This window comes from Anomaloglossus baeobatrachus, chromosome 3 (genome assembly GCF_048569485.1).
Source record: "Anomaloglossus baeobatrachus isolate aAnoBae1 chromosome 3, aAnoBae1.hap1, whole genome shotgun sequence".
NCBI classification, from domain to species: domain Eukaryota; kingdom Metazoa; phylum Chordata; class Amphibia; order Anura; family Aromobatidae; genus Anomaloglossus; species Anomaloglossus baeobatrachus.
This window is the reverse complement of record NC_134355.1, coordinates 575,673,969-575,689,757: the sequence shown is the minus strand read 5'-3', so window position 1 is coordinate 575,689,757 and position 15,789 is coordinate 575,673,969. Positions and strand designations below refer to the sequence as shown.

Below are 15,789 nucleotides of genomic sequence, written 5' to 3'. Positions count from 1 at the left end.
GGCACAGCTCTGCTACATCTGCCCTGTGCTTGGTGCGGGCACAGCTCTGCTACATCTGCCCTGTGCTTGGTGCGGGCACAGCTCTGCTACATCTGCCCTGTGCTTGGTGTGGGCACAGCTCTGCTACATCTGCCCTGTGCTTGGTGCAGGCACAGCTCTGCTACATCTGCCCTGTGCTTGGTGTGGGCTCAGCTCTGCTACATCTGCCCTGTGTCTGGTGCGGGCTCAGCTCGGCTACATCTGCCCTGTGTCTGGTGCGGGCTCAGCTCGGCTACATCTGCCCTGTGTCTGGTGCGGGCTCAGCTCGGCTACATCTGCCCTGTGTCTGGTGCGGGCTCAGCTCGGCTACATCTGCCCTGTGTCTGATGCGGGCTCAGCTCGGCTACATCTGCCCTGTGTCTGGTGCGGGCTCAGCTCGGCTACATCTGCCCTGTGCTTGGTGCGGGCTCAGCTCGGCTACATCTGCCCTGTGTCTGGTGCGGGCTCAGCTCGGCTACATCTGCCCTGTGTCTGGTGCGGGCTCAGCTCGGCTACATCTGCCCTGTGTCTGGTGCGGGCTCAGCTCGGCTACATCTGCCCTGTGTCTGGTGCGGGCTCAGCTCGGCTACATCTGCCCTGTGTCTGGTGCGGGCTCAGCTCGGCTACATCTGCCCTGTGTCTGGTGCGGGCTCAGCTCGGCTACATCTGCCCTGTGCTTGGTGCGGGCTCAGCTCCTCTACATCTGCCCTGTGCTTGGTGCGGGCTCAGCTCTGCAGCAGCCGTGTGTGCGGGCCCCCAAAAGCCGCGTGTGTGTCTATATGTGCAGCAGAGTTGTGTGTGTCTGTATGTAGCAGAGTTGTCTGTATGCATGTATGCAGCAGCTACAGAGTTGTGTGTGTCTGTATGTATGCAGCAGCTACAGAGTTGTGTGTGCCTGTATGTACATGTATATATATGTATGTATGCTGCAGAGTTTTGTGTCTGTATGTATGCTGCAGAGTTTTGTTTGTATGCAGTAGAGCTGTGTGTCTGTATAAATGCAGTAGAGCTGTGTGTGTCTGTCTGTATGCAGCAGAGCTGTGTCTGTATGTATGAAACAGAGTTTTGTGTGTCTGTATGCAGCACAGTTGTGTGTGTCTGTATGCAGCAGAGCTGTGTGTGTCTGTATGTATGCAGCAGAGCTGTGTGTGTTTATAATAGGCCTACATGTGTGTGTAAAAAGGTGAAAGTCTAGGACTAATAGCAGTCTACAATTAAATCTTTGATTTGTAGTTCCATGAAAAATAAATATTTTGATGGTTTTCCAAATTTTTGAAAATTTCTGGATTATCAACGGCCAACGGAGGGGGGCGGCAAATTTGACGACCGCCCCGGGCGGCAAAAGCAGTAGCTACGCCACTGGGCTTGGTGTAGTGAACGATGATCTGGTCTGAGATGTCATCTTCTACGGCTACCAAATAGCATTTTCCACAAACCCTCACTCTCACTTGTTCAAATCCAATCCCCCAAAGGATCCCTCTAATCTTTGGTTTCTTCAGGACCATCAAAACTCATCTCCTTTCCGCCTCGGAAGGGCTTTTATTCAAATCTGTTTGTCGTTCCAAAAAGGGATGACTCAATCTCTCATCCTAGACCTCAAATTATTGAACAGGCGCGTTTGCCTCCATTCTTCCATGATGGAGTCACTCCACTCTGTGTTGGCCTCCATGGCGCCTGATGAGCTTCTATGCTTAGTAGGCATCCTGGATCAAGAAGGACCTGGAATGGTGGAGGTGCTATCCCTTCGTTCTCCACAGAAGATTGTTTTTACTGATTCACTTGAAGATTAGAATGACGGATGCCAACCTCCTCAGCTGGGGAACAATCTTCCCGGACTTTTATAGTACAGGTAGGGTGGAATGTCCAGGAATTGTCTCTTCCTATCAACGTTCTGGAACGCGCAGCAATTTTCCTGGCTTTTATTCCCTGGCATGACATTCTGTTCAACTGTCCGATCCATGTACAATCCGACAGTGCTACGGCTGTGGCCTACATCAACCAGCAAGGAGGAACCTGAAGCAGAGCAGCGATTGCAGAAGAGTCTCAAATCTTTTCTTGGGCCAAACCGAATGTACCAGCAATCTCGGTGGTTCACATTCCCAAAGTGAATAACTGGGCCACCAAAGGCCTCACCAAATGCGAATGTTCTTTAAACTCAACGGTCTTCCAACAGATCTGCCTCAGATGGAGGACTCCCGATGTCGACCTGATGACGTCCAGATGGAACCACAAGGTTTCCCAGTTCGTGTCCAGATCTCACAATCGAGTCAAACGCCCTGGCAATCTCCTGGACCCAGTTCTCTCTCCCATATCTCTCTTCCACTGATTCCCAGGCTGATCAAGGAGATGAAGGCAGAAGGAGTGATTGTCATACTCGTGCCCCGGAATGGCCCAGAAGACATTGGTACACAGAGCTAGTCCATTTTCTCTGACATCTTGTGGAGATTCCCAGACCTGCCAGACTTTCTTTAGCAGAATCCGCTTTTCCACCATAATTCAGTTGCTCAATTTAACAGCATGGCTGTAGAAGCCGCAGTTTTGAGACCTCTGATCATTCTGATCAGACCATAATCAAGGCAAGTAAGCCTTCCTCTTCTCGCATATATGATTGCACAGTGAAGGCCACCTTCTGCTGTAGTCCAATCAGACAGCCACCAGGATTTTTTCTTTACCTGCTTTTCTGATCTCCCTGCTTTCAGATCTTGATTCTGGCCTGGCTCTCTGCTGCCTCAAGGGAGAGGTCTCAGTACTCTCCATTCTCTTTCAGAAAAGACTGGCGTCTCATTCCCTGGTCAGGTAATTTCTCCATGGAGTTGCACATTCTGCACCACCTTACCATCCTCCAGGGAACCTGGGGACCTTAATCTTATTCTGGATGTCCTTCAGAGCTCTCCTTTTAAATCTCTTCTAGAAGTTCCTCTCTATTTCCTTTCCTGCAAGGGTGCCTTGTGGCTCTCTATTGCCAGTCTCATTATTTGTTGTTCCACAAGGACAAGCCGGTTTTTGCAACCTATGCCATCCTTTCTCCCTAAGGTGGGCTCTTTGTTTCATCCTAACGAGGACATTGTACTCCCTTCATTCTGTCTCCTTATCACCCTCTGGAATGGTCAATCCATAAGCTGGACCTTGTGAGAACACTCTGTCTTTACATCGGGAGTACGGCATCTTTCAGGCAAATGGACTCCCTCCCGCGATCTCGGCTGGTCATTGTAGAGGACTTCCAGATCCGCTCTACCCTTGTGCAAGCTTACCAAATGAAGGACATAACACGCCATCACTCAGGGATACGGCTCACTCCACTTGGGCAGTGTGGCTGCTACCTTCTCTTCCATTCATACATTCACAAAATTCTATAGGGTTCACACCTACGCCTCATTGAATTCAAGCCTCGATAGAAAGGTCCTGCAGACCACAGTGGCCTGGGACCAGATTTGAGGGTACTATCCTGTGCCCACCCTTCAGACTGCTTTTGGACAACGCATGGTTTCCTGTATCCCCCAATGAAGCGATAAAGAAGATTTAGGTAGCCTTCGTTGGGGCACAAAGTACCTGCCCTTGTGTTCAATTGTTATATGTTGTGCCGTTAACTGTTAACTTTAACATACTGTTGGCTCTCTTACTGCTTTCTCACTAACTAGTTATCTCCGTACCAGAGGGTGGGGGAATACTCCTGGGGAGGAGCTAACCTTTTTTGCATAGTGTCAGCATACACTCCTAGTTTCCTGTGTCTCTTAATGAAGGCTCCAAGAAATAGTTTACAGTGAGTACCGAAAATCCTCATTTCATATGCAAATGAGGGTTCATTGGTGTACTTGGCCACGGGTTCAGTGCACTGTTCTGCCCCCTGGATTACTAGCCACACACTTCCAATTAGCTTGATTGAAAGCGCTAGCTTTGTCTGAATAAAACACCAGACCCTGCATGTCCGCACTGTCGCTGCAGGAGCGGAAGAGCCACGTGCACAGTGTGTCAGTACGAGTGTGCTCTCCTGTATATCAGCAGCTCGCTATATGCAGGATCACAAAGTAAGGGAAGGCCTATAAAGACAGAGAAGGATAAGAGGGCACCTGCACTGACACTGCGCACTCGCTTGGCTGCTGCTGTGTGATTGCAGATGTGCAGTGATGGGGGTTCAATTCAAGCAGTGTTCTTGCTGCGCAAACAAATGTTGTTAATCAGGCTGGGAGGAGGTGCACGGCATGGTGATTTGGGGGGTGGGAGACCTGCCATGCCCTCATTTGCACATGTAGTTAAACAGTTTTTTTTTTTTGGTCCCCACTAAAACTGTAAATCTCTACTACGTGTGACTTTTATAAGGAGTAGGTCCTTTTTAGGATTGTATCGTTATTTTAAACAGCGAGTTCTGGGGGAGTCAAACTCTTTAAATGGATAGTATATATTTATCCTGAATACCCTTTTTATTGAAGTGCAGTGTGTGGCAAAATTCTATACTGCAAAAATAAATGTAACAGCCCATGCTGACTTGCTATGCTCTAATCTTTCAAGGGATTGTCCACTTTCACCAAACTTTTCACCTTAGGGGTTAAAAAAAATTACCTTAACTCACTGATCTTTACTTAGCCTTACTGGTCTAGCACTGTGTCTCCACCGCTGCACCTGTCATTGTTGCTCGGCTGCAGGGATCGTGGCGCATTAATCACTCTACAGCCAAGTGTTGAGCTCAGAGCCTTATGCTGAGTCGCTGAGATCAGTGATTAGCTGCAGCGCTATGGAGGTGACATCGCTGCAGCCAGAGACTGAAAAAGCAGCAGTAACATTGCTGGACCCAGGTAGGGTGAGTAAAGATCAATTTATTTTTTGGGGCTTTTTTGTACACCTGAATCTATTAGCAAACCTATGGTGAAAGATCACCACATCTTTAGGCTATGTGCGCACATTGCATAGTGTACATGTAGAAAATTCTGCAGCGATTTGGCAGGACGTGCGTTTCAAAACGCATATATTGTGACTGCCGAATTGATGCAGAATTCAAGTGTTCTGGATCCTTTTTCTCCCTATAGACAGAGTGGGAGCAGCATCCAAAGCACACAAAATATGTGACGTTGCTTCTTAGAATTTGCACGTCACATAAACTTTGCTGGGGACGCAGAATGCATGCATTTACGCTGCAGTGCAAAGCGCTGTGTAATCGCATGAAAATATACAACGTGTGCACATAGCCTTACTGTGATGGGAACAGTTTCTTATTGCTTTATTATTGTAGAACAAGAGAGGCCCTGTTCACTTTGTTTCTCTGTGTCCGCCTAGGGCGATTGGTATGACAGCACTCGCCAATTCATGCTAAGTGATAGTGTTTTGTTTGCCCAATGGAGACCAAAAGTATGACATTTTTTCTGGTAGACATAAGTATACCTCAAAGGAAAAGTATGGAATAATGGACCACACTGTTCATACAGATATAAAGATATATCATGCTGGGTAAGGTTTCTCCCCTTTATGTTGGACCCCATAGATGCTGTATGGCATTCGTTGGAGGTCTTTCCTGGTGTATGTCACATACAGGGCAATGTAATGTTATTAGGGCGTGAGTAAGGGCGGGAAGGTGCCAGGCTCTAGGGAATCTTTTAAGGAGTGCTGAAATAGAATAAAAAACATGATAATAGCATAGGCAGTTCTGCTATTACACATGTTATTTTTCTGATTTCAGAACCCCTTAAAAGGAGAAGTAATGTAGTAAGAGAAGAAATCCAGAGAAGACCCCTTAACGTCAATGCCGGAGCGCAGTGTTCTGCATCCTGTAAGCCTAAAATGTGAGTCGCTCTCCTCCTCTTTGGCTGCACTTTCCTATTTAGCTGTTGTAGATTCTAGATGAGTGAGATTCATGCAAAACATTATTTTTTAAAAGGCATAAATTAACCTTGACCCAAACCATCTTGTAAGTAATTCCCCAGAAAGTAAATGTGATAGGTCAATTGTCCATACTTGTATATATTATCCCAGAGGCCGGCAATACACACTGTATGGCTGTCGGACGATCGTACAAGCCAACAGCCATCACAGCTGACTCTCCCATACGCAGCGGTGCTCGTTTGGCCCAGCACTTTTGTGCTCTCTATGATACGTCGACCAGTGGCTTATCTCATGGGGAGTCTGAAATTGGATATGCATGTTCAACATCTCCCCCAAGTGTCAGTCAGCCGGGGCGTCCACACACATTAAACCGGTGTTTGAACACATTGATATCAGCAGATTCAGCCTACACTAGCCTGATGTGTATTGGGGTCTATACGTTCTGATTTTTTCAGCAATCTTATCACAAAAATGGCCAGAATACAATGACACATAACACCTATTTATACAGCAGATAACACAGGAACCTCTGCGGCCCTATGGTGTGGAAGCCGATGGCCGCCTGAATGAACATCCAGCCCAGATCACTGCAATTGACAGCAGTATTTAGGCCGGGGCCACACGGGGACTACTGCGATCCTCGCATGACACTCGGCTCATGCTGGCAGCACAGCGGGAGCCGAGTGTCACTGCGACTGAGGTCCGATCATGTGGACCACAGCTGCGGATGGGGAGGGGGGGGCTCTGAGGAGGCTCGTGCCGGCGCTGTGGAGTGGAGGGAGGGATTTATCTCGCTCTCTCCTCCGTTGCCGGCTATTGCCATTTTCGCCCTGCACTCGCAGTACACCAGTGTACTGCGAGTGCAGTAACATTTTTCTCTCGCCCCATAGACATGAATGGGTGAGAGAGAAACAAGGATCGCATTACACCCACTGCATGCTGCGATTGTTTTCTCGGTTCGATTAGGGCTGAGAAAAGAATCGCTCATGGGTGCAGACACAGGCTAATATTGGTCTGGGTGGAATGCGATGTTTTATTGCATTCCACTCTCTCCGATTTTCATGCCGTGTGTCTTAAGGTCGTGTCGCACATAGTGACGACGACAACGACGTCGCTGCTAAATCACCATTTTCTGTGACGTAGCAGCGACGTCCAGCAACGACCTGGCCCCTGCTGTGAGGTCGCCGGTCGTTGCTGAATGTCCTGCTTCATTTTTTGGGCGTTGCTCTCCCGCTGTGAAGCACACATCGCTGTGTGTGACAGCGAGAGAGCGACGAACTGAAGCGAGCAGGGAGCCGGCATCTGGCAGCCTGCGGTAAGCTGTAACCACAGTAAACATCGGGTAACCAAGAAGCCCTTTCCTTGGTTACCCCATATTTACATTAGTTACTAGCACCGCCGCTCTTACGCTGCCAGTGGCGTCTCCCTGCATACGTAGCTGGAGTACACATCGGGTAATTAACCCAATGTGTACTCTGGCTAGGAGTGCAGGGAACAGGGAGCCGGCACTGGCAGCGTGAGAGCGGCGGACGCTAGTAACTAAGGTAATTATCGGGTAACCAAGAGAAGTGCTTTCCTTGGTTACCCGATATTTACCTTAGTTACGCTTCCACGTGTGGCTGGGGGCTGGTCACTGGTCGCTGGTGAGATCTGCCTGTTTGACAGCTCACCAGCGACCATGTAACAACGCAGCAGCGATCCTGATAAGGTCAGATCACTGGTCGTGATCGCTGCTGCGTCACTATGTGTGACACCACCTTTAGGCCTTAAGAAGTTAGCAGCGATTGGATAGCGCCCCATTTGCTGCTGTTAAGGCCCAGTCACACACAACGACTTACCAGTGATCCCGAAAACAATGCGACCTGATAGGGATCGCTGGTAAGTCGCTGGGAGATCGCAGGTGAGATGTCACACAGTCAGATCTTACCAGCGATGCAGGAACAATACAGGTCGCAGTAGCGACCTGTATAACGATCTCAGCAGTCACTGTGACCCTGTCACACAGTGTCAAACACAGCGATGTGTCCTGCCCAGCAGGACATCACCTTTTGAAGAAAGTGGCCTGGACCATTTTGCAACGACTAGAGATCTCACAGCAGGGGCCTGATCACTGGTAGGTGTCACACAAAACAAGATCGCTAACTGGAGCTAACTGGATCGCTACTGCAACCGTGACTCAGCTGCGATCTCGCTAGCGATCTCGTTATGTGTGACGGTACCTTTTAGAGGCAGATATCATCTGATCTGTGGGATGGGCTCTGCTTCTATGCCACTCTGAAGTCCCTGACTAATAAGTCCATTATGAGATGCTAAGTGGTTAAAGATTAAGTGGGCCATAAACCAAGCATGCTAAATTGGCTCAGCAGCTGAGTCCCGATCACTATATTTCTGCTGCGTACATTCATCCGGAGTCAGCTTATTATAATGCATATATTTTTTGTGTGCAGGCGAAGGAGTGTGGGCAGCTGAAGAACAAGTGGCTTATGATCAATATCCAGAATGTGCAGGATTTCGCTTGTCAGTGCTTAAACCGAGACATATGGAGCAATGATTCTGTGAAGTCATTAATAAGGGAACATTTTATTTTTTGGCAGGTAAGTTTCTTCTACACGACATTAATAAAGCTTTCCAGACACACAAAAAAGATCAACTGTAGTTTTTTACTTTATGAAATAATGGTTCCTGTGACTTATACCAATTAACATTTTATTTTACATCCATTGAGAAAAAAAATAAAAGTGAATATTTACTTGTTTGTATGAAATTCGACTGATAGGCAAAGTCATGTTTTTAGTTTTGTTTTTTTAAAAGGAGTTTCTTTGTCGCTCCATTGGGAGACCCAGACAATTGGGTGTATAGCTATGCCTCCGGAGGCCACACAAAGTATTACACTAAAAGTGTAAAGCCCCTCCCCTTCTGCCTATACACCCCCCGTGCTCACGGGCTCCTCAGTTTTTATGCTTTGTGCGAAGGAGGCAGACATCCACGCATAGCTCCACAGCTTGGTCAGCAGCAGCTGCTGACTAGGTCGGATGGAAGAAAAGAGGGCCCATAACAGGGCCCCCAGCATGCTCCCTTCTCACCCCACTTTGTCGGCGGTGTTGTTAAGGTTGAGGTGCCCATTGCGGGTACACAGGCAGGAGCCACATGCTGTTTTCCTTCCCCATCCCTTAATGGGCTCTGGGTGAAGTGGGATCCGGATCGGTCTCCAGGCACTGGGACCGTGCTCCCTCCGCAGCCCCTGGGAATCTGCAGGATAGGAGCTGGATATCATCAGGGACAAAGCCCTGCTACTATGAGGTACTCTGTGTCCCCGTGGGGACCGCGCATGGAGCGCTGGTCCCATACACATTACAGCACTGCTGGGTGTGTTAGTGCGCCGGGCATGGAGCGCTTGTGCCAGACACTTTCCAGCTCTGCTGGGTGTGTTAGTGCGCCGGACATGGAGCGTTTGTGCCAGACACTTTCCAGCTCTGCTGGGTGTGTTAGTGCGCCGGACATGGAGCGTTAGTGCCAGACACTTTCCAGCACTGCTGGAGGTGTTAGTGCGCCGGGGGACTACCGCGCGGCCGCGCTTATTGCCGGCCGCGCTTATAACTTTAGTCCCCGGCTTCTGCGGCCTAGTGTCATTCTTTCCCGCCCACAGGCCTGCCAGTCAGGGGAGGGGCGGGACGCTGCACGGATCGTCAGCGGAGGGCTGGAGCATACATTAGTATCCTCCTCCCTCCTCACTCAGTACAGTGGGGCACTGGATTCCCGCACTTTTCTTGGGCACGCCCACGGTCTCCTCCTCCCCACAGAACGCCGGCAGCCATTCCTGTCAGCGATTCAGACGCTGGAGAGGAGAGGCAACACAGGGAGACCCAGGCAGGGAATCTGGTGACCACACAACCGCTCTGAGCGGTCGGTAAGCAGCACCTGTGGTGCTGGCCCCACTGAGTACCGAAGTGTATGTGTATATATATATATATATATATATATATATATATATATATATATATATATATATATATATATATATATATATATATATATATGCTATACATTGCACTGTACGGTCGCTCTGTTGATTTTTGGCTATATACTCTCCTGGTTGTTCTCAGAGGAGACAACATGTCATCTGCAAAAAGCAAGGGTGCCAAAGCACAGGCGTACTTTGCAACCTGTACCTCATGTACAGCTGTACTACCGGCAGGGTCCACTGACCCTCATTGTGTGCAATGCTCGGCCCCTGTGGCACTTACTCAGCCGGAGCCTCTGCTACAGGTGGCCCAGGTGGATCCACCTGCTACCACTGTCCAGGTGACAGGGACGGAGTTTGCAGCCTTTGCTGACAAACTGTCTGAGACTATGGATAAATGGTCTGCTAAAATACTGGAAGCTTTGCAGTCCAGACCGGTGATTCAGGCCCCGGGCTCTATCCAATCCTTGACCGCTGGTCCCCCTCAATTGGAACAGCAATGTGCCCCGGGGGTAACCCACAGGTCCCAGGGTGAGGTCTCTGACACGGACCGCAGTCCCAGGCCGCCCAAGCGGGGTCGCTGGGAAATTCCCTCCACTTCATCACACTGTTCAGGGTCCCAGCAGGGGGACTCTCTGGAGGATGAAGCGGAGGTATCAGATCAGGATTCTGATACTGAAGCCGCTCTCAACCTAGATACACCTGAAGGTGACGCAGTAGTGAATGACCTTATAGCGACCATCAATCAGGTGTTGGATATTTCTCCCCCAGCTCCTCCAATTGAGGAGTCCTGCTTCTCAGGAGAAATTCCGTTTCAGGTTTCCAAAGCGTACATTAAATATGTTTCTGGATCACTCTGACTTCAGAGAGGCAATCCAGAAAAACCGAGACTGTCCAGACAAGCGTTTTTCCAAGCGCCTTAAGGACACACGTTATCCCTTCCCCCCCCGAGGTTGTCAAGGGCTGGACTCAGTGTCCTAAGGTGGATCCTCCAATCTCCAGACTGGCGGCTAGATCCATAGTTGCAGTGGAAGACGGGGCTTCACTCAAAGATGCCACTGACAGACAGATGGAACTATGGTTAAAATCCATCTATGAAGCTATAGGCGCGTCTTTTGCTCCAGCATTCGCTGCCGTATGGGCACTCCAAGCTATCTCAGCTTGTCAGGCGCAGATTCATGCGGTAACACGTACATCTGCCCCACAAGTGGTGGCCTTAACCAATCAGGCGTCGGCGTTTGCGTCCTACGCCATTAATGCTATCCTGGACTCTGCGAGCCGTACGGCGGTGGCATCCGCCAACTCGGTGGTACTCCGCAGGGCCATGTGGCTACGTGAATGGAAGGCAGACTCTGCTTCCAAAAAGTTCTTAACCGGTTTGCCATTGGCTGGCGACCGCTTGTTTGGTGAGCGATTGGATGAAATCATTAAACAATCCAAGGGAAAGGATTCATCCTTACCCCAGTCCAAACCAAACAGACCTCAACCACGGAAGGTACAATCGAGGTTTCGGTCCTTTCGGACCTCGGGCAGATCTCAATTTTCCTCGTCCAAAAGGCCTCAGAAAGATCAGAGGAACTCAGATGCATGGCGGTCTAAGTCACGTCCTAAAAAGACCGCCGGAGGCACCGCTCCCAAAGCGGCCTCCTCATGACTTTCGGCCTCTTCAAACCGCATCCTCGGTCGGTGGCAGGCTCTCCCGCTTTTGCGACACCTGGCTGCCACAAGTAAAAGACCGATGGGTGAGAGACATTCTATCTCACGGTTACAGGATAGAGTTCAACTCTCGTCCTCCGACTCGTTTCTTCAGAACATCTCCACCCCCCGACAGAGCCGAGGCTCTTATGCAGGCGGTGGGCACCCTGAAGGCGGAAAGAGTGGTGATCCCGGTTCCTCTTCAGCAACGGGGTCACGGTTTTTACTCCAACTTGTTCGTGGTGCCAAAAAAGGACGGATCCTTCCGTCCCGTTCTGGACCTAAAGCTGCTCAACAAGCATGTGAAAACCAGGCGGTTCCGGATGGAATCGCTTCGCTCCGTCATCGCCTCCATGTCCCAAGGAGATTTCCTGGCATCAATAGACATCAAAGATGCTTATCTCCACGTACCGATTGCGCCAGAGCATCAGCGCTTCCTGCGCTTCGCCATAGGGGACGAACACCTTCAGTTCGTGGCACTACCTTTTGGCCTGGCAACAGCCCCACGGGTCTTCACCAAGGTCATGGCAACAGTGGTGGCAATCCTACACTCTCAGGGACACTCGGTGATCCCTTACTTAGACGATCTACTTGTCAAGGCACCCTCTCAAGGGGCATGCCAACACAGCCTGAACATTGCTCTGGAAACTCTCCAGAGTTTCGGGTGGATCATCAATTTTCCAAAGTCAAATCTGACACCGGCCCAATCACTGACATATCTTGGCATGGAGTTTCATACTCTCTCAGCGATAGTGAAGCTTCCGCTGAACAAACAGCGTTCACTACAGACAGGGGTGCAATCTCTCCTTCATGGTCAGTCACACCCCCTGAGGCGCCTCATGCACTTCCTAGGGAAGATGGTGGCAGCAATGGAGGCAGTTCCTTTTGCGCAGTTTCATCTGCGCCCACTTCAATGGGACATTCTCCGCAAATGGGACAGGAAGTCGACGTCCCTCGACAGGAACGTCTCCCTTTCTCGGGCAGCCAAAGCTTCCCTTCAGTGGTGGCTTCTTCCCACTTCTCTGTCGAAGGGGAAATCCTTCCTGCCCCCATCCTGGGCTGTGGTCACGACGGACGCGAGCCTGTCAGGGTGGGGAGCGGTCTTTCTCCACCACAGGGCTCAGGGGACTTGGACTCAGACAGAGTCCTCCCTTCAGATCAATGTTCTGGAGATAAGGGCAGTGTATCTTGCCCTAAAGGCGTTCCAGCCGTGGCTGGAAGGCAAACAGATCCGAATTCAGTCGGACAACTCCACAGCGGTGGCATACATCAACCACCAAGGCGGGACACGCAGTCGGCAAGCCTTCCAGGAGGTCCGGCGGATTCTGCTATGGGTGGAAGCCACAGCCTCCACCATATCCGCAGTTCACATCCCGGGCGTAGAAAACTGGGAAGCAGATTTTCTCAGTCGCCAGGGCATGGACGCAGGGGAATGGTCCCTTCACCCGGACGTGTTTCAGGAGATCTGTTGCCGCTGGGGCATTACGGACGTCGACCTAATGGCGTCCCGGCACAACAACAAGGTCCCGACGTTCATGGCACGGTCTCAAGATCACAGAGCTCTGGCGGCAGACGCCTTAGTTCAGGATTGGTCGCAGTTTCAACTCCCTTATGTGTTTCCTCCTCTGGCACTGTTGCCCAGAGTGTTACGCAAGATCAGGGCCGACTGCCGTCGCGCCATCCTCGACGCTCCAGACTGGCCGAGGAGGCCGTGGTACCCGGATCTGTGGCATCTCACGGTCGGCCAACCGTGGGCACTCCCAGACCGACCAGACTTGCTGTCTCAAGGGCCGTTTTTCCATCTGAATTCTGCGGCCCTGAACCTGACTGTGTGGCCATTGAGTCCTGGATCCTAGCGTCTTCAGGATTATCTCAAGAGGTCATTGCCACCATGAGACAGGCTAGGAAACCAACGTCCGCCAAGATCTACCACAGGACGTGGAAAATTTTCCTGTCGTGGTGCTCTGCTCAGGGCGTTTCTCCCTGGCCGTTTACCTTGCCCACTTTTCTGTCCTTTCTTCAATCCGGATTAGAAAAGGGTTTGTCACTAGGCTCCCTTAAGGGACAAGTCTCTGCGCTCTGTCTTTTTTCAGAAGCGCCTAGCCAGACTTCCACAGGTACGCACGTTCCTGCAGGGGGTTTGTCACATCGTACCTCCTTACAGGCGTCCGTTAGAACCCTGGGATCTGAACAGGGTGCTGATGGTTCTTCAGAAACCACCGTTCGAGCCAATGAGGGATATCTCTCTCTCGCGCCTTTCACAGAAGGTGGTCTTCCTAGTGGCAGTCACATCACTTCGGAGAGTGTCTGAGCTAGCAGCGCTGTCATGCAAAGCCCCCTTCCTGGTGTTTCACCAGGACAAGGTGGTTCTGCGTCCGGTTCCGGAATTTCTCCCTAAGGTGGTATCCCCCTTTCATCTCAATCAGGATATCTCCTTACCCTCTTTTTGTCCTCATCCAGTTCACCAATGTGAAAAGGATTTGCACTTGTTAGATCTGGTGAGAGCACTCAGATTCTACATTTCTCGTACGGCGCCCCTGCGCCGCTCGGATGCACTCTTTGTCCTTGTCGCTGGCCAGCGTAAAGGGACACAAGCTTCCAAATCAACCCTGGCTCGGTGGATCAAGGAACCAATTCTCGAGGCTTATCGTTCCTCCGGGCTTCCGGTTCCCTCAGGGCTGAAGGCCCATTCTACCAGGGCCGTGGGAGCGTCCTGGGCTTTGCGGCACCAGGCTACGGCTCAGCAGGTGTGTCAGGCGGCTACCTGGTCGAGCCTGCACACTTTCACGAAACACTATCAGGTGCATACCTATGCTTCGGCAGATGCCAGCCTAGGTAGGCGAGTCCTTCAGGCGGCGGTTGCCCACCTGTAGGACGGAGCCGGTTGCGGCTCTATTATGAGGTATTATTTACCCACCCAGGGACTGCTTTTGGACGTCCCAATTGTCTGGGTCTCCCAATGGAGCGACAAAGAAGGGAATTTTGTTTACTTACCGTAAATTCCTTTTCTTCTAGCTCCAATTGGGAGACCCAGCACCCGCCCCTGTTTTTTGTGTACACATGTTGTTCATGTTGAATGGTTTCAGTTCTCCGATATTCCTTCGGATTGAATTTACTTTAAACCAATTATAATTTTTTCCTCCTTCTTGCTTTTGCACCAAAACTGAGGAGCCCGTGAGCACAGGGGGTGTATAGGCAGAAGGGGAGGGGCTTTACACTTTTAGTGTAATACTTTGTGTGGCCTCCGGAGGCATAGCTATACACCCAATTGTCTGGGTCTCCCAATTGGAGCTAGAAGAAAAGGAATTTACGGTAAGTAAACAAAATTCCCTTCTTTGTGCCTAACTTGACCATACTTTTCTTTACAGAAAGCGGTTAATGGACTTTTCAAGCAATCCAATTTAGCCATGCTGTTACCCACAAGTCATCACTTTGTTGTGTTTTTACAGGTTTACCATGACAGTGAAGAAGGTCAGAGATACATACAGTTTTACAAGTTATCTGACTTCCCGTATGTTTCCATATTGGACCCTCGTACAGGTGATTGACCATGTTAAGCTTGCCCTTATTCTTGATTTCTTCCTTCTAATCTTTCACTGACTATGTTGATAATTTTTTTTTTTTTTTGTCACCCCTTTCTATTCCAAAGGCCAAAAGATGGTTGAATGGCACAAGTTAGATGCTAATTCCTTTTTGGAACAAGTTATGGGATTTTTGGCGGAGCACGGTCAGCTTGATGGACTTTCCAGCAGCCCTCCCAAGAAACGATTACGTTCTGTAAGTATAAAAAAGCTTCTTCCTTTTTACACCAGATTTCTTTTCTTTTTTTCTCTAGACATCTTTTGGGGATCTGTGGATGTAAGAGAGTAGCCTCATTTAGGACCCCTCTCTGGATCACAGCGTAGAGCCACCTTGGAACTGAGACAAGCCATAACTGCAGGATATACCATACTTTTTGTTTTATTAGACGTACCAGATTATAAGACACCCCAAATTTAAAGAAAAAGGAAAACAAATATGGGGTCTGTCTTATAATACTGTGCTGTTTTACCAGAGGGAAGTGACAACGGTGGTGGCGCGCTGTCCCAGAGGCACGGAGGGTGGTGGAGTAGGGCGATGCTGCGGGAGGTGCAGCAGGTGTCCCAGATGCTTGATGCGGGCATTGTCCGGCAGGAGGAGCATCCAGAAACCGTCGGCGGTGCTGGCCTTAAAGAAATGTCGCCCGGAGGCGGTGCGTGCACTGATGGAATTCTCAGTGGAATGACAAGCCGAAATCTCATTTGTGCATGCGTCACTTCTGGCCC

At 50.1% G+C, this 15,789-nt stretch overlaps 1 protein-coding gene across 1 annotated transcript in view; it reads left to right on the top strand.

Annotated features, from left to right (window-relative positions):
* The window catches only part of UBXN7 (UBX domain protein 7), a 67,736-nt gene that overhangs the window by 36,045 nt on the left and 15,902 nt on the right, over positions 1–15,789 (top strand). Inside the window, exons 6-8 of the mRNA XM_075340960.1 lie at positions 8,277–8,423; positions 14,935–15,025; positions 15,135–15,262. Of these exons, the coding sequence (XP_075197075.1) occupies positions 8,277–8,423; positions 14,935–15,025; positions 15,135–15,262 (366 nt within the window). The remainder of the gene's footprint in view (positions 1–8,276; positions 8,424–14,934; positions 15,026–15,134; positions 15,263–15,789) is intronic.